This window comes from Ischnura elegans, chromosome 5, assembly GCF_921293095.1.
Source record: "Ischnura elegans chromosome 5, ioIscEleg1.1, whole genome shotgun sequence".
NCBI classification, from domain to species: domain Eukaryota; kingdom Metazoa; phylum Arthropoda; class Insecta; order Odonata; family Coenagrionidae; genus Ischnura; species Ischnura elegans.
Genome location: NC_060250.1, coordinates 133,937,630 through 133,962,405, shown reverse-complemented (window position 1 = coordinate 133,962,405; position 24,776 = coordinate 133,937,630). Strand labels below are relative to the sequence as shown.

The 24,776-nt window shown below is 37.9% G+C and overlaps 2 protein-coding genes across 6 annotated transcripts in view; both read left to right on the top strand.

Moving 5' to 3' along the window:
- LOC124159586 (serine/threonine-protein kinase Aurora-2-like) overlaps positions 1–532 on the top strand; it is a 62,743-nt gene extending 62,211 nt beyond the window's left edge. For both annotated transcript variants that reach the window (XM_046535497.1, XM_046535496.1), the window contains one exon: positions 114–532. In XM_046535497.1, coding sequence (XP_046391453.1) covers positions 114–123 — 10 coding nt within the window. In that variant the 3' untranslated portion in view covers positions 124–532. The remainder of the gene's footprint in view (positions 1–113) is intronic.
- Positions 533–4,980: 4,448 nt separating this feature from the next.
- On the top strand, positions 4,981–19,986 carry LOC124159585 (small integral membrane protein 14). Of its 4 annotated transcripts, none has more exons than XM_046535492.1 (5): positions 4,981–5,235; positions 5,334–5,414; positions 10,972–11,020; positions 11,128–11,279; positions 18,160–19,986. In XM_046535492.1, the coding sequence occupies exons 1-5, from the start codon at positions 5,233–5,235 to the stop codon at positions 18,220–18,222; spliced, it is 348 nt and encodes a 115-aa protein (XP_046391448.1). In that variant the 5' UTR covers positions 4,981–5,232; the 3' UTR covers positions 18,223–19,986. The 4 variants fall into 4 exon arrangements, with proteins under 4 accessions (XP_046391448.1, XP_046391447.1, XP_046391451.1 ...); XM_046535491.1 differs by having other exon boundaries at positions 4,987–5,235; positions 11,122–11,279; XM_046535495.1 differs by having other exon boundaries at positions 4,993–5,111; positions 11,122–11,279.
- Positions 19,987–24,776: the final 4,790 nt, after the last annotated feature.

Below are 24,776 nucleotides of genomic sequence, written 5' to 3'. Positions count from 1 at the left end.
CCTGTACCTATTCTTTGGTATCGAGGTACCCTTAGATATTTGTTAGTTCACTTTATTGATGAATAGAGCTAAGCTGCATAGGTTTATGACATTGTTTCTCATTTGTGCTCTAGCTGCTCGTGAAAGAACCTGCCTGTAGACTGCCCCTTAGCCTTGTGCTGCAACACCCATGGATCAAAGGCCGTGGAAAAGCTGAACCATCATGTGTGCCAACTGCAGGTGATACAAATAAATGAGACTGAAGTTTTTTTTTCTCCAGTTCTATTTTTAACTTAATTTTTATCATCTGTTTTGTGTGTTGATTACTATGCCCTCTGGCTGTTTCGTGAATTGCTTGGCATTTTTTGTGTGGGCAATTTTGATGAAGATGATTGTTTTTTAACATGTTGATACTTGGCCTGTGTCATTCATCTTACTAAGTCAGACTGTTCTGAGTTGTTTTTTTTAGATGAATTTATGTAAAGATTTGTAAAATAATTACCTCTGTAATAAAGTATTTATAAGATCTATAATAAAAGTCAAATGATACATATTCCTTTTTGCCTATTACTGTAAATTATTATTTGGGTTAAGGAACACTCGATTAGCATGTAAAAGGTGTTTGTTCAAATACTCCTATGGGTTCTCAATGGCTGTTATGATATCCCTATCAATACCATTCTGGAAGATTCACCAATTAGAAGACATGAAATGTATACTGTGTGGGTGTAAGAAAGGCTTGTGGAATTTGTAAAATAAAAATTGAGTTGGAAAAGAATATACGAGGGTTGTACCAAAAGTAAGGTTCCCATATTTTTTACAAATACAAAACTATGTTTATTTATATTAATTTTCACATCGTTGAAAAGCTTATACTTTTGCCTGTATTTCAATGTAGTCTCCATTTTTTTCGACACACTTTTAAAGACAGTGGTCCAGCTTTTTTATCCCTAAGTTGTAGAAGTCTCCCGCCAACCTGTTTAGGAAGTGTGCGACCTCTGCTCGGACTTCATTGTCGCTCTTGAAGCGTTTGCCACCTAAGAGTTTTGTTTCAGGGATATAATGAAACACCCACGCTTCATCTCCGGTGATGATAGAGACAACAACTCTCCCCCCCTAAAATTGTTGAAGAAATTTTCGAGCATGGTCAAGGCGTTGCTGCATGTGTCCGTCAGTCAGCATACAGGGGATCCAGCAAGCACACATCTTGCAATAGCCCGACGTTTCTGTTAAAATTCTTTCAATTGTGCCGTGGGAAGCTTCAGGAATGTGTTCAACAAGTTCACGGACAGTGACCCTCCGATCTTTGAGCAGCTTACTATTGATCTTCTGGACAATCCAAAACAGGCGGTCTTCCACTCCGTTCTTTATTGTGAACTTCCGTGCGACCCTCGGCAAAAGCCCTGCAACATTTGCGGAAAAGCTGAAAGGACGTGCACTCTTCACCATAAAGTTCAGTCAGGTGCTGATGAATCTACAATGGCGGTAACTTCCTTGCAAGGAGAAATCGGATTACTGCTCGATCCTCACACTTGGCAGGAACAGGGATCATCACTTTCATTGTTGACGGTTGCCAAGCCAATAATGAGCGACACAGTGAATCACCGGCTGGCAGACTCGAGAGTAGGGGAACCACTGCACACGGCAATGATGTGGGATTTAGCGTAGCACCTTTGCTCAACATTGTAGCTCATTGGGAACCTTACTTTTGGTACAACCCTTGTAAGTAAATGAAGCGTATAAGTAAATCTTGTGACAACCATCATATCCCCAAGAATCCCTCCCATTGTAAAAATGTTCTATTGTGTTTATCCCCTGCATTCCCTCAGAGAAATAGGTCCTGGAAGCTTCTTTCTTTCTTGTGTCTTCCATTCTGAATATATTTCAAATCTTCAAAATTAAGGAGGAGTCTGTTCTTAAATTTTTTCGGTTCTCTGCAACAGTCCGGTTTTCCCCCATTGGTTCTTGCTACTGGGTTCCAAGGATGAACTCTTTATTATCTGAATTAATGGCAAATTTAAATGAATGACCACGAGAAGTGAATGAAAATGATTTCCCTATAGATGTAAATTAGCAGGAAAGGTCTGTAAAAAAAAAAACTTAAGATGGTCTCCATAATTTCATTTGCCAGGCAAAAAAGTTAAAATAACACGTTGTCAAAGAATGCATGATTGACCAATATGTTGCATTACATCAGTCAGGCATAGGTCCTTTCTCTAGGTTTTGATTTCAAACATTCAACATGTTTACCCTATCTATTATTTTTTTTGGCAGAAATATTACCTGCAGTAATAGTACAGGCATTCACTGAAAACAGTAGCAGTCAATGTTGATTTTGAAGGGCCCCGCTTATATGCTTGGAGCATAGTTTACATACTGCATAGCATCAAGATCAATAGTGAAACTCTGCCAACATCTGACGACATCATCCGTTAATTTGTTGTAACTTGTGAGTGAGTTCTGTATTCTGCCATGTACCTTACTTGACAACTCATTCGCATGCTTCACTCTCACAGTTCTTACCCCTATGAAAAAATTGTATAAACCTGTTTCTATATTTTATACAATTGCCATGGCAATGTATAAGATTGTATAAAATTTTGAAACAGGTTTATACAATTTTTTCATAGGGGTATATCCTCAACAATAAACTGCTCAACATGCCAGTACAGCGACACCATTGATAAACGTGATTGAGCGGCTGTGAGCTAACGCACTGACAGTCAGTGCCGTTGAGAGGGGTGTGAATGCTCAATAGCCCCAGTTTTTTAGGTGAAGGACCACTGACCGCAGTAGAGACTTAAGTAATTAGTCTTTATAATGAGCTAATTAGCTCTTTATAGAGACTAGGCTGTGGCAAGCAGAGAGGGCCAAAAGCAGCTAGTGGCGGCAAATTGTCTCATTTCGTGTTATCTCCTCCTTATATACCTCATTGTCAGTGGAATGTGTGGTGACGTAAAGTTTACTCTCCCATCGCCAAATTTTTAATTACATACACCCCTGCATCCTACCGCTTCATTTATCAACCACCACACATGTGTTGTGGACACCATATCTCCCAAATGGAGAGCATACCCAATGCACATACATATGCTGATCCTTTCACATGGTATTCGAAAGAAAGGTCTTAATCCAATTGATCAGTGAGAAACACCTCTGTGGCACGGGGTGTGGCGTACTGATGTATAGCACACACTTTACATTGCATTGAACCATATTTTCTAATGGGTGATAAGAATCCCTGTGAATTCTAGCTGGCCATCATTGGATCTAGGGGGAGGGGGGGCACATGCCCCACCCCAGACCCTTAAAAATATGCAAGATTTTTAATTTTCCGGTCCCATTATCATTGCGTATGTTTTGTATTACGTGGTATCCTTGTTGCCCCCCCCCCCCCCCCCCCAGAACAAAACCCTGGATATGGCCTTGCTTGTGCCCCCCACCCCCTCGGGAAGAAATCCTGGATCCGCCCCTGCTTGCCAGCACAAGCCATGGTGAGCAACACACTGGCCCTCTTATGGAGAGAATTCTAAAGACATGGTGCATGTATTAGTTCAGAAAAATTACTCTGTATCTATGAGAGGATCCTATATGTTTTATTTTCAAATATTGAATGTGCCTGTGATCAAAGGATTGAAACTCCCCTCTTTTCCACAAATATTTTGGGAGATCACATAATTTCTGTATATGCCTTTTTACCTATGGATGCACCAGCGCAGTCATCCATTTCACTCTTATATAGGGAGGAGCCTATGGTCTTAACGGGATAATGTGGCACATCACACCTACATTATTTATCATTTACTTATTAGTGTAAATGGAATTGGTCACATAATATAGTGTCAAGGGCGGAAATAGGATTTTTTTGGGGGAAGGTATGTCATGCAAACGATCTTCTCATGCTCGAGATTAAAAGCAATTGTTACAACATTTGCTGCTCAAAATTTTCTCTTTATTTTATTATGAAAGTTATTAATATGAAATTAAATGACTGTCGAGGCTTCGTAATTCACATAACTAAATGAACGTAATGATAACTGCATTCAAAATTTTGTCTGTATTTTAAGGGGGTGGGGAGGGAGCACATTTCCCCCCCTAAATCCGCCATGTACGGCACATTCCTTATTGTATATTCTCACGATGTTGACACATTTGAGTTCATTTGCCCTCATGGGCCATTTTCAATCCATATGGGTAGCGTGTTTCACAACTACTGCAGCCTGTAGGCCAATAAATTGATAGAATCAATCAGACAACCCATTAGTATGGTTGTCTCACCTGTCTGCCGATATATGGCGTATTCACAGTCTCTCCGAGGATTACTTAATTCATCGTCAGTATAAATTCCCATACGCGAGGGGGATTTCCCTGTGTGGATTGAGAACCATCAACTACATCACAGAGAGATATTATTGTGATCACAGGTATGAATTTGGGTTCAAAATTTCCCGTGGATATCAATTTTTTCAAATACCACTCGTTGATGATATGATTTTGAATCGTGGAAGCCATCAACCACCTCCTCATCGTATCTACCAACCATTCATAAATTCATTCGTTTATGCAACTGCATGGTTCATTGTAAGATACAAATCGCGTATATTAACACAATTAGCGTTAGATTCAAATCAGCGGGCGAAGCCGCTCCCTACAGTTTAGCCTGCGATTTTTTGCCACGTCAAGTTGGGAATTCTATAATTTCAAATCCAATGAGAGTACTGTATATCAAGAAGTGCATAAAAAATGTGAGACAAATAAAAATAAACAGTATAGAATAATAACATTAAAGATAAGTTTGACAATTTATCTATTCTGATACATTTTTTTCGTTCACTACGATAAAGAAAACGAGCATGACAATTATGTCATAAGTTTTTTTATCAAATTCATAACATAATTTAATTTTTGTTCACGCTCCTGCCAAATGGCGACGATTAAACTGGATTAAACGCTTCTAATGATTTTTGTTTACATTTTTGTTTCCCCTACTCTGCCCAGCCTTGTTGACTAATAACAGTGACCAGAGTGGTTGAAGTGGCCAGGAAGATTTCTGACGCCCACCAATGAGCGTTGACCAAGACAGCTGTGACGGAAAGGCGATAGCACGATAGCAAGAAAAACTCAGCGCCGATGTAAATTTTGTGTCTTTATTTAAGTTATCTCTTTTTATTTGCTTAGTACCAAATTGCAAGCTCAGGAAGAGGACGTTAGTGATTATTTCATACATCTTGAAATAATAGATATTGAAATTCAATGGTCGCCGTATTTTATCAACGTTCACCCAGATTTTAATGGCAGTGATTATTACTTGATACTGTTCTTGTGGCTCTCCTATAATAATAATTTTCTTGTAGATTACGATGGCAGACGACGGTTTTGATCCCTGTGAATGTACTTGGAGTCATGAAATGGCAATGCGAAGGCTCTTATCAATCGTAAGTGTAATTGCACTCAGTATTTTTTCGTGGTTTTACCCTGATCATTCATTGCATTTAGTTTCCTTGTATGAAATTTCGTATCTTTATTTCACACATTAAAGATTCCGTCAGTCAGCGTATTAATAATTCGTGGGAAACTCACTAGTGTTGAAATCGAAAATGAACATAGTTACTATCATAGATATAATTTTCAGTTGTGATGTACGTATTTGCAACCCTGTGGCGAGATTTATTTTCTTTTAGTTTGCGATAGAGTGGTCAGCATAACTCAGAATATCTAGTTAACGAATAACTTTCCGTGTCATTTTGTGTTGTCCAAATTCCTCATAACAGTAGAAAATGATATATTCTTTATCAGAGATAGGTTATGTCATAATTTTCTTGGTGGTATTAATCATAAAAAATATTTTCTTGGTTCTCCATTGAGTTTTTTTTTAGTTTCAACGGAAAATATTTCATCATAATACTACTTTAACTTTGTTTTATCGTGAATATAGTGTAGCCAAACTGCTTGTGCTTTGTTTCTTTGTCGTCATTACGTTAAGATGGCAATTTTTCACTAGTTGCAGTAAATTCATTGTTCGCTTAAAAGCATTCAAAGGCAATGCAAGAGAATAGGTAAGCTCTCAACAATACAGCACAACTATGAATGGGAGCCTGCAACTATCGCTGTTTTGGAACCCTTTGATCGAATGGAATTCTTAAATGTCCTTTTAGACTTTACGAATATTGTATGTCAAGCTTGTATAGGAATCGCATAATTCATAATAGCCCGTGGAATTTTTTCTCTTCCCCATTTGTGCCTACGGCCCATTTTTATAACATTTCCCCCTCAATGTTCTGATGATAAGAAGCACTAAAATAACATATATTCTTATATGTCGCCTTTCTTACTCTCTCACCTCACTTGCTGTGTGAGAACATTCACAAATGATATTCAATATTATTTATCACTATCAGTTTCCTCCATATCATGGCACTATCCAATTTTAAAGCATTGTTATTCTTTGTGAACTCAGTATTATCTTCGGCCGTGTCTTTTATTTTGACTATGCTTTATATTTTTGATAACATAGTTTGTAAATTGTTCTCAAAGGTAATCTTATCTCATATGAATTACCTTTTATTACCACTATAAACTCATTATTGTGTCATTACATGCAAGACATTGCATGTTCTAGTATTATTTCTGCAATATTTTCTTCCCTCGTCTGGTATTTGTTGTTAAAGAATTCATTGAAATGATGCAATGAGCTTTAGGGTGTGTTGTAATCCTGCATCAGGGTTCATTGCATCTTGGAGAAAGGGAAAACTCATAAAAATTTTTAGTCCAGGAAAACTTGGGAAATTAGTTCAATTTTTGTGGCACATTTGTTCATTTTGTATGGGAATTTTATTAACACGTAGGAATGGAGTCATTCACTCAGACCAGAAATTGCTATTGAAATAATTTAGGAGAATAAAGGAAAATATAAGTTCCCATGGAAAGAAAATCTTCCAAGACCTCCCTAGGTGTCTAGTTTTATGGCTTCCCATCCTTTGGGTCTCTTTGATTCAAATACTTACTAGTGGTGGCAGAGATTTTTCAAACATTGCCTGATCCGTACATGGGTGTTTTGAGGAGGGCACTGCAAGTACAGCACTCTGTCCATTGACATTAAAGCATGGTCCCCTTGGCACCTTTTATTAAGAGCAGGCTAATTGCTAATACATATTTGGTTTCTCTTCGCCCTTCCCTCATGGTGCAAATGACCCCAGCTGTGTCTCGCCTTCTTGAAATTCCATACCGGGAGTGATAATGATAAAAATATTTATTTGCCTTGGTACATACATGTTCCACGTACACGTCACGTCAATGTTTAGTTACAAAAAATAAAAAATACCCATGCAAAACATATTTTCATTGTCAAATATTCATCAATAGAACAAAATAAATGTACCATAAAGAACTCCTTCACCTCGAATTTAAAACTAGGCATTTTTTCCACACTCGGTAGCTTGTTTTATAGAAGGATTTCCATATTGTGGGTGGAAAAGGTGGTTTTACTTGTTCTGATGAAGTTCACATGTACGAGGAATTTTTTTTTTTCAACCTCTGATAGCTCAGCAAAAACGGCTTACAAGCGGCATGCAGGTACTTCGTGCATTGGGCAACTGCACATCCTCTGCACCACACGCTCAAGTCATTTCTGATCTTAAGTTTTTAGTTTAAGGTTAGCTGCAATCTTAGTAACTACACTGCCTCAATGGATTCTCTCGCCAAGTATGCACTGCGGAGCGACAGCCAGAAAACTTGCTGAATGGCTTCAGCATTGACATGTCTTGACATTTATGCCGATAAAAGAGAATTTTTCTTTAATGCAATTTGGATAGTGTGAGACATTACACCCATTCAAAACAAAAGAGACATGCTGGCTTCAGGAAGTGTTCTGATCCATGACAACGACCGTCATCTCAGCACTGATGCAGCCCAACTGATCCTTGAGCAATATCAATGGGACATTTCCGATCACCCACTGTGCAATGCTGACGTAGTGCCGTGTGACTTCCATCTTAATACTGAAGTAAAAAAGTGGCTGGGAGGGAAGGGTTTTCAAACAGGCTTTGAGCTTCAGAACAAAGGCAAAATTCATTGGAGGTCACTGGCGGCAACATTCCATGAAGGAGATATAGTAAAACTTGTCCACAGGCACGACCAATTCCTCAATTGACGAGGCGATTATATCGAAAGGACACCACAAGTATGTTCAACATTTAGCAATGAAATAATATTTAATCAATCACTTTGTCATCTGATCATGACCCATCGCAGGTTGAAAAAAAAAGTCCCTCGAAGATTGCCACAGTTCCTAGTATAGTAGTTGTGGATGCTATCATTGGTAGCATACAAACCAATATTGTGTTGAGCACAAATGATTGCACTCAACATGTAGACACACGGAATTGGTAGAATGGAGAGTTTCTTGAAAAGAGGGCGACATGGAGCTTTAAGGGGTGCACTACATATCAGTCTCACTATCTTCTTTTGTGTTTTAGCACAGGGTAAAGGGCCCCAACAAAGGATGCTAAGAATAACATGGGAATGGAACTCACCGTAATAGATTGAAATTATTACTTTATTATTAACTGTTAACCCAATTGAGCAAGCCAAAACCACACTGAACAGAGTTTCCTACGTAGGCTAGAAATGTGGCTATCCCAGGTTAGCCCACTATCTAGAGTAGCATCTAGGAAGGAGGCATTGTCGTTCCTTGGAATTATTTTACTATTGAGAGACACTGAAATATCTGATAATGGGTCATTTTTGTTTTTAAAGTGGATTGGATTTGTTTTTCATATTAATAAGAAGAGAATATTACTATAAATATTAATAAGAAGAGGCTCTCGCAAGAGGATTATAATACTGCTAGCCCTTAACACAGGCTATCGACTGAAGAGGCTGACACCAAGACATTTTGTCATCAGCATACAATATGGGGAGTGAATTCGGTTCAGAGTTCAGCAGCTTTGGAAGGTCATTTATATATACATCATCTTCTAGCGTGGGAGACATCATCACCTTATCTCTGAAAGAGTGTAGCTCAGGGGTCTCCAAAATACAGCCCGTGGGCCAGATCCAGCCCGTGCACTTGTTTCAAATAGCATGCAATTCTCGCTCGTTTAACTCTGTGAGACACCGCTAGGAGCATTGCTGTGCTGTACTACACGTCAAAGTCGCCTTCAATTGTTCGTAAATAAGAAATAAGCCACCGGATGCTTCAGTAGATGTTGGAATCGAATACTTAAGTCACGGCAAATTTGCTATGCAGCCCGCGGGGCGATTCGGAACTTGGAACGTGGCCCTTGTGGCCCAGGAAATAGGAGACCCCTGGTGAAGCCCATTGATGTTTTGATGTGAATGGCAAAACAGTTTCGAGTGATTGAAAATGAAAAAAATATGCATCTCTGTATTTTGTTAACTATCACAATCCTCAGTCAAAATATTTGGTGAATGAGCTAATAGGGTGGTTTCCTATTATTTTTTTATTGCCTAAATCGAAAGATTACTACTCCTGGAGTACGTATTTCGCGCTTTTAGATTTTTAAATGATGATATCTATTTTTCGCGATTAAATGAAAAGTGAAAATTTTCAAGCGCGCAAAAACGCGATGCGTAAGTAGGAAAGTCCGTGCGACGCATTTCTGGTTCCCCCTCTCTCCTTGTGAAGTGACCTTGATCGAGGCTCTGAGCGCTGATAGGACGCAGGATGCTAGCGGATAGCTGAGTACCTTGCTGAATGGTAGCGCTTGGCTTAAAAAAGGTTTATTAATACCTTATCAAACGAAGAAAACTTTCCGACCTTAGCCAGTTTTAATAGGTGATTATTAAGACATGTTTCCCTGAGCTCTGTGCCTCATGCATGCATTGGTAACCTCAGACGATGTATAACTCCTATCCTCTCGTGTAGAAACTAGGTCCCTGTGACGTCACGCGGAGTGGAATCGCATGGGCGCCAATCTGGCCTTTTTCAAATGAGGATAAAATTTGACCCTTGCCATTCGTCTAAACCGGTATTTCTAAAACCAAATAATTTGTGTATTATGAATACACTAATGGTGGGTAACGAATCGCAATCAATGCCTATCGTTTTCTTTGATGAAGGAAACTACCCTATTGTGAGTGAGGATCTAACAGACTGAACCTATGTTTCCCAAATCTGTTCCTCAACATAGTGCTGAACTCAGTAGTTGTATCGGCTCTGCTTGTTGCTGTATTCTATTCCTGGAGAAGTCATTTGGTTGCTTTCTTGTTAGGTCTGCCACGTGTTCTACATATCCCAGACATAACTTTATTTTAACCCAGTATGTGGACATCCAGAGTAATTCCCAACATTTTAAACATAATCTATGAAAGATCTGCTGTTTGTTAATTATAATCATATGAATTTTGTCTGCATGGTTATCAATACCATTAATCGTCGGGTAATGTAGACCTTTGACATAATCTGTCGTTTTGATTAAATGGAATTTACCAATCATTTTGAAATAATACGAATAACTGGTAGTTGGAGAGCCGGGGAAGGTACAGCGTCTAAAGCCAACTACGTATGTACTTCCTCCTGATCCCACCTCCCCTTAGTTTGAGTGAAGACAATAAATTCCATTTAATCTAATACCAATCTGCCTGATGATGAAGGTTCTCTTAGAAACCAAGGTTGCAATGAAATTTTGTAGTAAATGTATGTATAAACACTAAATAATTCTTATTATTAAAAAAATAGACCTTTGACTCTGGATGTGCAATTTTGGTGATGCTTCCTCTAAGAAAACAATTCCTTAACTCATCTCCTAGATGAAATCAGATGTGCTCAGTTCATACAAGTAATAAAGAAACATGTTTATGGCCAGTGTTTGTTTAACCAGTAAGAAGTGTTTGGAGAACATTTAGCATTAATTTTTAGAAACCTGTTAAATTTGCCCATTAGTAATTTGATCTACTTTTCTCTCCATTTCAACTTCGTTTTTACATGGGTCTTGTGGATTCAAAAGTAAATAATTATTTTGTCTTTTACAGCTTCGTCAGACACAGGCCTATTGTACGGACACAGAATGCTATGATGAAAGTGAGTTTTTTAAAGAAAGTTCTCTTGGTAAATTGCTAACACCTTATAATGCTAGATGTCAATGGTACTCAAATTCTATCATACGTGCTTTGTCCCCCCAGTGGCAGTTGTACCCAGGGGACAGACGCTATCTGATGGAAGTGATAGTAATTTCATGTTTGTGGCAATATGCTGGCTTGTACTGGCATTTGCAATGATCTTTCTACGTCCCAGAATGCGCAATGGCCCATTGGATTTTAAAACTCAAGGCAGTGGACAGGTATGGTATTTGCAAAGTATCTTATATTTTATATATGACCAGGTCTTTTCTTACTGCTATGAAGTATTAATTCTTCCCATCTATGTTTTGAAATTTTAAAAATTGACCACACTGCTGAAATTTGTCCTTATCCTGTGGAGTATTGAATGCTATCGCCAGAGTATGAACTGTTATTAATGGCATTTATCTGCAATGGTGTGGATTGGACAAATGGACCTTTTTTCAGAGAATCCTGGCCCATTGAAAAAAGATGTGTCCCAAAAAATGATGTTGGGCCATTCCATGTCATCCAGGGGTTGACACCCTCTAATCACACATTGTCATGAAAATATGTGCTAATACATACATATTACACTTACATAGATAAGAAAAAATCCAAAATTTCTGCTCATTCATTCCGGCATATATTTCCAGAGATGTGGTAGAGGTTTGAGGTTTTAGTCTATTCCAATAATAATAATAATAATAATCTTTATTTGCCGGAAAGACAATTATATGTAATACATAAATTGTATAAGGCACGTCAAAAACACAGGTTGGGTACAAATAAAAGATATAAGGCACAAACAGCAAAGTGAGGTGAGCATATATAATATTACTGTGACAGGTACTCTGATATAGAGTAAAAGCAGCCTGAAAGTAAAAAGTCTTTCAGCTTGTTTTTAAATACCCCTTGACTCATGGGAGCTTTTAGCTCCATAGGGAGCTTATTGTACAAAAGTAGACTCATAAATTGTTCACCACAGGCAGCACTTTTAGTCCGTACATAGGGGACATGCAAATCTTTGTGCTGCCTCGTATAATGAGTGTGAATGCTGGCGTTTGGGACAAAGTCTTGGAAGTTAGTCTTTACTTTGAGAAGTATGGTGAATATATAAAGACAGGGCACAGGTAATATTCGTAGATCTTTAAACAATGGCCGACAGTGTGTCCGATAGGGTTTGTTGGACAATAAGCGTACCACTCTTTTTTGAATTTTGAATATGGTAACGGCATGTGGAGATGAACCCCAATGCAGAATGCTGTACAGAACATGAGAGTGGAATTCACCATAATACAAGAGTAGCAGAACATCTAGTGACACAGTGGAGCGTATATACCTGATTAGATAACACACAGAACTGAGCTTACGTGCCAATTCGCTGATATGCATTGCCCAGGAAAGATTAGAATCAATAGTCACACCCAAAAACTTTGTACTCTCAACTTGTGGTATACATGCACCGTTAAGGTCCACAGTGATCTGCCTATTATTTTTTCCAATATTTGTGAAGTAGATAAGTTGAGATTTACAAACATTAGGCTTCAAACAATTTTTAACACACCATTTATACAACTGCTGGGATACAGAGTTAGCAGAGGTACATAAGCTATTCACTTGAGAAGAGGTAACAACAAAATTAGCATCATCAGCATATAACACTGGGGTGATATCAGAGGATCGAAAGACAAAGTTAGTGAGATCATTCACATATACTAAAAACAAGATAGGGCCAAGAACAGATCCTTGGGGGACACCTTGGGAAATAACTTTTGGTGGGGAAATAAATTTCACACCATTGGACACTACAGCAACAGTCTGTGATCTGTTGGCGAGGTATGATTCCAACCAGAGAAATGGAATACCTCTAATACCAAAATAGGATATCTTATTCATAAGAATTTTATGGTTGACACTATCAAAGGCCTTAGATAGGTCATAGAACAAGCCAAGTACTTCAGCTTTGTTGTCTAGAGCATTCAGAATTATATTGACTGCCTGAGAAATAGCTTGGGAAGTCGATCTTTTCTTTCAAAAACCATATTGATGGGGAGAAAGATAGTTATTTGATTCCAGGTAAGAGGTCAATCTGTTGTAGAAAATTTGCTCGAAAACCTTGCCTAGCTGATTGATAATTGAAATTGGTCTAAAGGAGTTAAAATCATGAGCAGAACCCTTTTTCTTGTAAAGTGGGATAACTTTAGAACTCTTTAGAGAATCTGGGAAAATTCCTAGCTGGAGAGAGTTGTTAATGAGTAGTAGAAGAGGAGATTTAATGTATTCATATGATAAACATAATAGAAAATGGGGGACATCATCAGGACCAGCACAATACTTAGGGCTAGACTTGAAGATGATAGAGGTCAATTCACGTTCAGAGCAAGGATGAAGGAAGAAGGAGGTAGGTGAGGGATGAGGTTGGAGGGGGAGGAAATCAGGAGGGGGGGATAAGCCAGAGGGGCAAGAGAAGTGATCATTGAAGGCAGATGCTAGTTGAAGAGAATCAGTGATGAAATTGCCAAAGCTAACGAATTTCCAAGCACTGTGTGCATGCCGAACGAGCGTGCACAAATTCTCGTTTTTACATGACAAATCAACAATTTTGAAGCTAGAGGCTTCTAAATTGATTCAATTGTTCCAAATATAATGGAACCCTCTATGGCATTAAAATTAATCCCAAACGATTCCAGTTACTCTTAAAATATGATTCCAGTGCTCATTAAAATTGTCATAATTTTACTTATGCAATTAATTTTCACAAGGTTTATACCATTGAAAACATCACCAGTTTTGACCTCTGGAAGTGAAAAGGGCATATTATAGTTAAAATGTTTCATCGTTTATTTGTACTACTCATTCTTTGCTTCACTCTGCACATTTCATATTTTTCTTGGTATCCATCTCACAAGGGCAATACACAAGCGTCAGGGGGCCAATTGAGCTCAAATTTTCCACTTTGGTAGATCATGTCTATAAAATTCAAAATGACGAAGCAAAACGATGCACCTCTCATAAAGTTTCGAGAAAAAAGCAACTTATGATCTTAAAAAATGAAGTAACTAGAGATGGGTCGAATAGCAGATTTCTCAAACTCGAATATTGAATTCGAATATTAAATCATCGCTCGAATATTCGAATACCTCGAATACTAGAATTGCGCAAAGCATATTGAACGTACGTTTTTTCTTCTATTTCCCTTGATGAATGTTTAAATAAAAATGTTTACAGTGGAACCTCGATCTATCGTTTTTCAGGGGGGACGAAAAAAATGATGAATGCGGGAATGTTTGACTAGGTTCCCTATGCAGCAGGAAACCCAGGATTTTGGCGAGTAATTGAGATTTCCTTTAAAGGATTCAAACAGGAATTTTGCTGATTAATGGAATATTTTAAATTTATGGAAACAATTTGGGCATATAGTTGGTTCAACTAACATCTCTCTCAAATATTCAAAGGGGACACACCACCTCGCAAAAAAATGATTGCATGCCATCTCGGCATTTACCCTGCTATGATGGATTTCTGTCTGATGTATACATTCTTATCTACCAAATACCATTTCAGCGGCACGCCCATCTGATACTCGGCTTCATCCATCTCCTTATTTTCAACAGGTAGCTCGCTTTACCCCCACTCCTACTGTCAAGTGCTAGCGAACAATCCGAGGCGTCCATTATTTTCAGTCCATCTTAGGAAGTTCTCACGAGATAAGCAGATGAATTCGAATTGCTAGCACGGAGAAGCCAAATATCTTGAGAAAATATCCCTTGTCTGTGACTCATCTATACCGTATCAACTTCTGAGAAGCTCAGCTGCGAGGATATCGAGTTTCGCCAAGATGCTGAGTCTCCGTCGTATTTCTTCGTCTTTCCGACATTTATTTTCTTGCATAAAATGCTTAAATGAAGTCAGAAATACGTCGTGTTTGGTCTTATTCTTTTTTAAATTACGCGCACATTACTAATATTTCCATCCAATAAAGGTGTAATAATAATTACCGAAAGTCATTGTTAGACACCTTACGGGCTGAGAAAAGGGGGTGGGCGCGAGACACGCTGTTATTTTTCTCGCGTAACTTGATATTTCTTTCAAAGCTAAGGTCTTCGTAATACTATCCCTGCACGAGCTGGAACCTTTTGTTTGCTTTCGAAGAAGAGGAAATCGTCAGAGTGAGTGAGGCGAGTGCTGAATGGGGATAGCGGACCATGGGAAATGCGCCAATGTTACTATCCCACGGCACTGAGTTTCTCCCTATGGTAGTTTCATCGCCAGGGGAAGATTCAAACTAAGTGCCTGTCATTATTAGCCATAAATGACACATGGTAAACACCTCGTCTTATTTTTATCAAGCGATGGATGCGGGAAAATGGTCAGTGGGGGAGAAAGAGGGAAAGGTGAAACGCGATTCTATTATTTTCCGGTAACTTCATATTTTTTCGAAGTTAAGGTCTTCGTAATACGATCTCTGCGAGAGCTGGGACCTTTTGTTTGATTTCAGAGAAGAGGAAATCGTCAGAGTGGCTGAAGCGAGTGCTGAATGGAGGGGGATAGCGGATCGTGGGAAATACGCCAATGTTGCTATCCCTTGGCACTGAGGTTCTCCTGATGGGGGACACCTGGGATTTTCGGATTTTTTCACCCGATCAATTTCGGTTCCCCTCGTCCAAATCTTTTCACCGCTCTAACCCGCGAATTTGATGTAGTTCGTCAACTCGCCTAAAACGGTGCTGCATGCACTAAAAGAATAGAGTTCTCTCCATTTTTCCGAGTCAACTACCAACGACGTGCTTGCGACAGTGTATGACACTAAATTCAAAGTATTCGAGACGGTACCTTTGGCATAATTATTCGAGATCTCGAATATCGAATACTTTCTAGTATTCGAGTATTCGCGGATACTATTCGCACATCTCTAGAAGTAACTATATATAACCTGTATATTGAATGGTCATTTCCATATGGCAGCGAGATCCCAGTGGTTACCGAGTTATTGAAGGAAAGATGGCGAGTTCGATCCTCGTCCCTGTTGCTTTTTATTATTTATTTTTTTAAGGATTTTATTGCTTAAATTTTTAATGATTGTTTTCTTATCTTAATAAAAATGTACAACATCGTACTTACGGTGGATTTGTGCAACATGGTATTATCCTGGTGGATTGTTTAATCTGGGTTTGAAGAAGTCGAAATATTTGCCTAAAAATCTGGGCTCAATTAGCAATTATTGCTGTCTATTGCATTGAGATTAGATGAAAGAAAATGGTCAGTTTTGGTTTTAGCAAAGAAAAATACATATAATTAAATAATCAAGAGCAAATGACAAATCCATTGCAGGCGTGTTCAGTTTTTCATGTAGAAAATCAGTTTTTGTGGAGACCGACAAAAAAATCCCAATGTTCTGATGGTCGAATGGAATAGGTAAAATTTATGGGACAAAATTTGTAGACAAGTCTGTATTTTTTTTAAATTTTCTATTAAAAGAACCTGTATTAAAATTTCTTAATTTCCGCTTCATGTAGAAATATGTATGTAATCCAAATCGTAACAAGTTGTTGACATTTTTTGCAATTGTCAACTGGATCTCCAGGTTTGATTCATAGCCCCACGAAAAATCTAATCTGATTAAAGCATTTTCTTGGCTTTGGCTTTGCAAAGCCAAGAAAATACTTTAATTACATTAGCAATTAGGCATTGGAATTAGGACATCCTTATTTAAGATGAAATTCCACAAGACCTCATTTCACTGTAAAGACTTTGAAAAAGTTCATCTGTGACCAGCTGTGTCGCGGAAGGGGCTGGATAGGCGCAGGATAAAAACTTGTGGTCTTTCCTGGGGCCCCGAGTCCTTCGCGTGACTGCATTCAACACTGGTTGTTTTCAAGACAAGACCTCCTTTGTTCCCTTTGCTTTTGGCCTTCATGCACACACACACACACACACTCTCTCTCCTCTCCTGCACCAGTTGCTTGCTGAACTATTAAAATTCAGTGACGATTCTTTCGATCTTTGGAATTTTTCCATGACGTCTTATAGTATCTGAAATTTGGGAAGTACATACTTAAATACTTAAATTTGTATTAAATACTCAAATCAGATACATATATGAATTTTAATGGTCACTTCTATTCTGAAACAGATTTGGCATTCGATGAATAGTGAATGAAAACCTATTATTGTATAATTGAATTGAATGGAATTTGAGTGTCAGTGAAAATTATTTGTGATGCTTTACTCATAAGGTGCATGTCAACTCATGGTTTTGAGATGGGCCCATGCGTTTGAATGAACTATCAATGTCATGCATTCATCATAACTTCAAGCAAGCATTTTTAAAGTAACCATCCACTTTGATAGTTGTCCCTATCTTGATGAAATGTGTTATCAGGGTCACTAGTCTGAGATTCCGGGGAATTTTATCTTCACTGGAAAAACTAGGGAAATCTTGGATCTAGTCTGGAATTTTCTTGCATTTGTATACATATTTTCAAGCTGCTATGGAATCGCTCAGAGAGGACAAGAAGTTGCTAAAATGCTTTATACACGAGTAAATTGTCTCCTTATTGGTCATCAGAGGTGTCATCACAAATTAGCCTTTTTCGGCAAGTGGTGAGGTCAAATTTCCCTGGTGTTGTCAAATATTAATAGTAATGCTTCTACTACTGCAAGTAAAATGATATTGGAATTCTCCATGTCTAGAATTGTTATTTTTATCTTTTTCATTTAATGATTACCCTTGAAGAAAGTCAATTATATCAGTTTTTCTGGTTGCTGACCCTTTCACATAAGTACTATTATGTAGTAGCAAATTCTGCTTGTAATGCAACCTTATTGGAGTGCTGGCATGACATTATTTACATTGAAGAAAAGGTTATGGTGTGATTTTTTTCTTGAACTATTTTTAAGTTTCGTATGTAAGTTTCAAATTAATCTTTACATTTAATCAGTCAACAATCCTCTTATATCCTATCTAACTATCAATATTTTATCTGGAAAATTAGAAATTGTCTGGAAAACAACCTGGAAAATGGTGGGAATTTTCAGTCAGCAAGCGGCTTTCCCTGGCTAGGTGGCGGAAATGCCCTACCTCTTGTTATATTGTTATTCTTTTCTCCCCATTTGAAGGGTCGGAGCGGAGGGGGAGAGGACGAGGGCAGTCCCCCACCCCCTGCCCCACCCACCTATTGACACCTGCACCCTTGGCTGCATCTGTTGACCGCAGGACTCCTCTAATTTGAAACAGCTCTCGTGTCGGTCTTATATTTTCTTCGCTAGTGACGGTGCAGTGTGCTTGTCACTTGGAAGGTGTTTTAAAGTGGAGTGGTTTCAAATCATTATGGGGCAAGTCGTTCAAATGTGTGTGACTTATTGTCTGAGTTGCTGGGAGCTTAGCACGCCATAACATATCCCTCCCTCGTCTCTTTCTCCCGTCTTGCACAATGGAGGGAGGGCTCTTTGGTCTGGCTCTGTTGTAATTGCCATCTCATATGCTGGGATTTTATGTTCTTTGTATTACTTATGGATGCATATGTTCCAATTGGAGGTCACATTTTACCCCAGATAATTTTTTAAGCGGTGATGCAACTGGAAAAAAAGTTGATTATATTTTATCAATTGCTGGACACTTTCTTGAAACCTTTTCTTCTTTTATTCATGACACTCATGGAAACTCTTTCCCTAACTCCTGATGTATCTTACTAGACATTCCTGTGTGTTTTTTTTATCTTGATGCTTATATTTATCTTATGCACGTTTCATTTATTGACGAATTTTATCATACTGAACTATTTGTACAGTTTTGATTACACATTGTGCATATGTACAGAAATTATGCATAGTATTATAATTAAATTATCTTCAAAATGTATTTCAAACTATTGATTTAATGCCAATGTTACTGTGTGAATATATCCATATTGTTATGCAGTCTTTCACTGAGCAATTCATGCTGAGGTGATGATATTTTCGGCAGAGACAGTTCAATAATAATATGTAAGGGGGCATTGACAGTTATAGCCTGTATATATTTTTGTTTAAATGAAATATTCTATCAATTCTTTTTATGAAAATTTGTGCCCTCAACCAATTTTGAGTGCTGTAAATTATAAACATGTATTAAGAAAAATCCATCAAATGGAATAAATTTTAAAGATGTATTGGCTCGTGAAATTGTATCCTCCAGGTTTATTTATATTATGTAATCATTAGTGTGTCCCTTATTTGGGCCAACATTTTTCCATAAAATTATTGCTCTCACCCCCTAATTTTTTTCCCTTTGTCAGTATGAAATCAAGTATGAAATTTTATCTTAATTAGATGGTGTTAACCTTTAATTGTTGTCTCCCTAAAAGTATTAAAAATATTCCATCTCTTTAACATTATATGGCATATTTTCCTTAGTTTTCTTGCCCTTTATGTTACTCACTTGTCAATTAAATGCACATTCTTTTTTCATTGGGACATTTCCCAGTTGTTATGCTGGACTAACCATCCAAATATGCGAATGAAATAATTAAGAGCTACAAATACCGCTACAAGGATTCCTTCTATTCCAGCAAGTGTAATCATTGTTCACCACAAATAGTCTGGGCACGATTTTTTCACAGCTTCATGCTTGATTTGGCATGGGGGGAATCCTCATATCCCATTCAAATTTTGTGTAAGAATGTTTTCGAGGCATGTTAAGATGGAGTGAGAGCTCAAAAGTTTTTAATTCGGAAAATAAGGGGCACCTTGATAATTATACTTATATTTTACTTCATATCCACATAGTTTACATTACATGAAGGTGTTTATATAGTGAGGAAATGAAAAAAATTATCTCTGAATTCACTGTTCCTCCAATAATTTGTGTTAATTGCTTTATGTAATTCTCCATTTTTTGCTGGTAACTATTGGTGCCAGATAGCAATGCATCACTAATTATGTTCCAAATAAATACGGAAAAATGTATCTGTGATTTTTACTGACAACTTTTAAATTACTTTATTCCCATCTGTTGCTACATGTTCAATAAAATACCTTTTGAAACAATTCTTTGGAATTTTGGAAAATTTGTTGTGCCCCACTTTGGGCTCTATTTGTGACCAAAACCATCAGGTTCCAGCAGGAACCGTGCAAGAATTAAAAAAATATGGAGGATCAGTGCAGGCTGAGCACGAGAATGGACATGGTGAAACAATTGTGGCACATTCTCACTCAATCACTGGTAATGATTGATTTCAAGAAAGAAAAATATATTAAAAAATAAATATCTCTCCATTTTGTGCAGCAAAACTTGAATCAAAAAAATAAAGGATACTTGTAGACACTTGCTGAGGTTTGGTGAAACAATAAATAGAAATAGCCAGAGGAGAGAATGAGAAAAATGTGCATTGGCCCCTCTCGCTAAACGATAAGAAAAAACACAGACGATGTGCACTACACTTATTGTTGAATGCTCAAAAAAAATCTTCATTGGTTCCTGTTTACAAACTATGGAATTCTGGCCACCACCTTCTTATTTGGGTTGGAGGAAAAGTGCTACATTGGCTACCATGGAGGGGCAAAAATCTAGGGAGAATCGGCTTATGGTTCTAGCAAATTAAAGCAGCAAAGATTCATCACTTGGAACATCTACTGGAGTTGTTCTTTGCAGGAGAGTGAGGAAAAGAGATCTCTATACATAGTTCCGTGTCACCATGGCTTCTCCCACTTCACCCAGCCCAAATTTAGAAGCAGCAATATGTACCATTTCCTGTGGCAAGGGTTGGAGCACATATTTTGTATTATTATTGGGTCACTTTGGGGCAAATGAAGACCTTTCGATGTGTATTTCATCCTCATATGACACAGCTGCAGTGATCTTTAGAAATGGTTGTAGAATCTGTGAAAAATTTTGCAGAATAATCCCCACCATATGTTTGGCATTATATTGCTTTCTTTCTCGTTTTGGTCAACGATAACTAGGGACATGCAAAAGTTGCAATGCGAATTCTGGGGTTTTCCCTCAATTAAACAATTTTCATTAATAGAAGCACTATTTTCACCAACTCAAACTGCATTTTCATAATTTTTTCTTCTGCCCATTCTTCTCCCATGGAAGTATTTTTGATGTGTATGATTAAGCTAAATTTTTTCGGGAAACTGAGGATTTGGATAGCTTTCTTGGCTTATTTTCAATAATCTACATCCACATAAACTCCACCCGCAAACTGCCTAATGTGATGTAGAATAGCACTTAGCATTACCGCACAATTGGATTCAAGACCATGGATGAGTTGTCAGAGAGAAATCGCGGAGTAATGTTTTCACCGACAGTATACAATTTTTACATAACTTAAAATTCATTACATTAAAAATATTAGGGGAGAGGATGAATGACTGCTGAGGGACAAATTTATATTTATACCTAATTTAAAGCAAATGTAGACGTCTACATCTGGTATACAGGAAACCTAATGATTTCCCATGCACCAAATGTAGACGTCTACATTTGGTCTACACTAGGGGCAAACGTTGCTCATTTTTGTTCCTCTGGTAACATATAATTTACGTATATATAAAATGCCATGAGAGGCCACAAAACCCTTAAACACAAATAAAAGGACACTCACACGTGAGGTTTCGAATTTTTGACCTGTTTAAGTCTTCATCTGGAAGGAGACAAATAGGGACAGAGGATGACCATAGGCTGAGGAGATTAAGATAAGAAGGTGGTAGGGAGAGAACGGGGGATGGGAAAGAGGAGAGGGCTATAAAGATTAGTGGACCCTGTTAAGACCAGGCGGGTTGAACGCTTGGTGTAGCCATTTGCATGATTGTTCTAAAGTTTTCAATTGTAGCGGTGAGGCAGAGGGTGGGAGGGAGGCAAGTATTCCTATGTGGAAGCAATCATCAAATTCTAAATTTTGGGAAAAGGTGTGGGTAGGGACAGAAAGCGAAGCAGATTGGGAAGTAGGTTTGCAAGAAGCTCGATGGATGGTCCGGGTTAATGACCATCTAAGTGTACATTTGCGGTGAAATTTGGTGAAATGTCCGATTGAACTCCTATGAAAAAGAGCCCTCGTAATGTAATAAAGTATGATTCTCTTCTCTTTCTTATTTTGTGAGTAATATGAATTTATATTTATCTAACAATAAGTGAAATTGCTTTATAAATATAATTTAGCCATTTCAAACAACAAATTTGTAAGATGCAAGTACTTTCATGAGAATTTTTCGGGAAAATATTCTTGAAAAAAATTTAAAATGTTTCATTCTCATGTTTTCAGAGAACTCGTGGAGAGCAGACGCGAATGAGGAGTGTGGATTTGGGCATCATGGATCTAAAATATGTTAATATCATAAATCGTAAATACCTAGAAGTATATGCTAGGTACATTGAAAGATTTCATTCCCTTTAAAGTGTTTGTTGGTCTATAATATAATGCCCTTTTGATGAAAACCCTAAAAATAATGGTAGAACTTCGTTTAAAAGTACTAGAGGCATTGCAAAATGAAAGGTATACATTGATGAACTGACATTTGCTGCAATAGTAACAATTAAAAAAAATTAAAATCGCGCTAGTAACAATAAACTGACCGCAAAAGTACACTGTGATGGGCTGCCTTCGGGAAAAGGGTCGAGGATTATATTTGCCCAGTTGCCGAGGAAAGGGTCCAGCACTCTGCTAGGCAAGGTCATTAAGTGGAGGAAGCACCTACCTGGACAATTCCTTGCCGAGAAACAACTCTGTACAGGGCAAAAAAGAAATGCTCAAAGTCTTTGTACAGCCAAAACCAACTTTCAGTGAAGGAGGCTGGTGCGAAAGGGTTGAATACTCCTTCATTGCCAATATAAGTTATGGTAACTTAAACGCCTGCCATTTAAAAACCTGCAAGGTATGTGACCCGGGCAACATTATCATTGAATTCTAAAAGAAATGCAGAGTTCTTATAAGAGTCGAGGTGAGCTCATCAACAAAGTGATCCTTAAATCTATGGTATACAATGAACGTAGGATTAAAATTGATACATACATAAAAAACTCAAACAACATTATAAAGGCTTCATGGAAAGTGATCAAAGATAACACAAAATCCTCCTGTGGAACCCTGACCCCCTCCCCGATCTTCTTTAATGGCACTCCTTGCTCTGATCCATCAATCACTGCAGACAGCTTCAATAAACAATTCTGTTACTCACCCTCAACCCTGAATTCCACAATTGATTTCAAAGTAGTTAACCCCGAAAAGAGTATTTTTCTCTTCCCAAGCACGCAAATTGAAATTATTCACATTATTCACTCCTTCAAAAATAGTTGGTCAGCAGGTACTGATGGTATACCCATGCCTATAATTAAGCATGTTGCTAAAGTCATTGCTGGTCCCCTTTCTGACATATTTAATACCTCCATATGCTCTGGAGTCTTCCCAGACCTTTTCAAATATGCTTCAATTACCCCAATTCATAAGAAGGGCCCTCTAAATGACTCAGCAAACTACAGACCTATATCTGTACTGTCTGCCTTCTCAAAGATATTCGAAAAACTCTTTTACAATCGTGTAATGAGTTATCTCAAAACCTTTGAAATACTGAAAAATGCTCAACACGGTTTCTGTAAATCCAAATCCACAAGTACAGCCATCTTTCAGTTATTAAACCAACTATGCACAGCTTTTCAGGAACGCAAATTAGCAGCTGGTGTTTTCTTTGATCTAAGCAAAGCCTTTGATCGAATTAATCATGAAATTCTCCTCTCTAAACTGCAGTCAGTGAGCATCTTGGGGAAAGCTCTCTCCTGGTTGTCATCATACCTAACTGACCGTCAGCAATTTGTCAAATATACCTCCAGAACAGCAAAAAGCATTACAGTAGTTAAGTCAAATCCCCTTACTGTGAAAGCAGGAGTACCACAGGGTTCTATACTAGGGCCATTGCTATTCCTAATTTTCATTAATGACTTGCCAGACAAACCCCTCATCCAAAATGCCATTCTATATGCAGATGACACCTCAATCATTTCAAGTGAGGTAAATAGGAGCGACCTAGTTAATACCACACAAAGCAGTATCAACAGCATGTCAGAATGGTGTCATGATAACGCCCTTCAAGTCAACATTGACAAAACAGTTTTTCTTCAGTTCCATGGCAACCGGTCTCCATGTACCTCAAGTATGATCTTAAATGTTGGTCCTCACGTGATTTCCCGGGCACATTCAACAAAATTATTAGGTGTTATCCTCACTGACAACCTTGACTGGTCATCACATATTGATTATATAATGAATAAACTATCCACTGGCATATTTATTATAAGAAAGCTGGCTGAAGTAACTACCATTGATACTCTGAAGATGATATATTATGCCAAAATATATCCTCACCTAACTTATGGCATCATCTTTTGGGGTAATGCTAGCTGCTGCCACAAAGTTTTCTCTATGCAGAAACGTGCAGTGAAAGCCATGGCCAGAGTTTCTATACGAGCACCTGGCTTACCTCTTTACAATGATCTGAAAATACTAACATTCCCATCACTGTACATACTCAACTGTGCCTCTTTTGTTAAGAATAACCCTGAATACTTTCCAAAAAATAGTTCTCTCCATAATCATGCTACCAGAACCACCAATGACATTCACCTCAAAGACTACCATAGTACTTTCTGCCAAAAAGGACCCCTTTTCTCCTTATCAAAAATATACAACAAGCTACCGTATGATATTAAATGTCTTCCACCTACACCATTCAAGAATGCTTTGAAGAAATATTTAATGGAA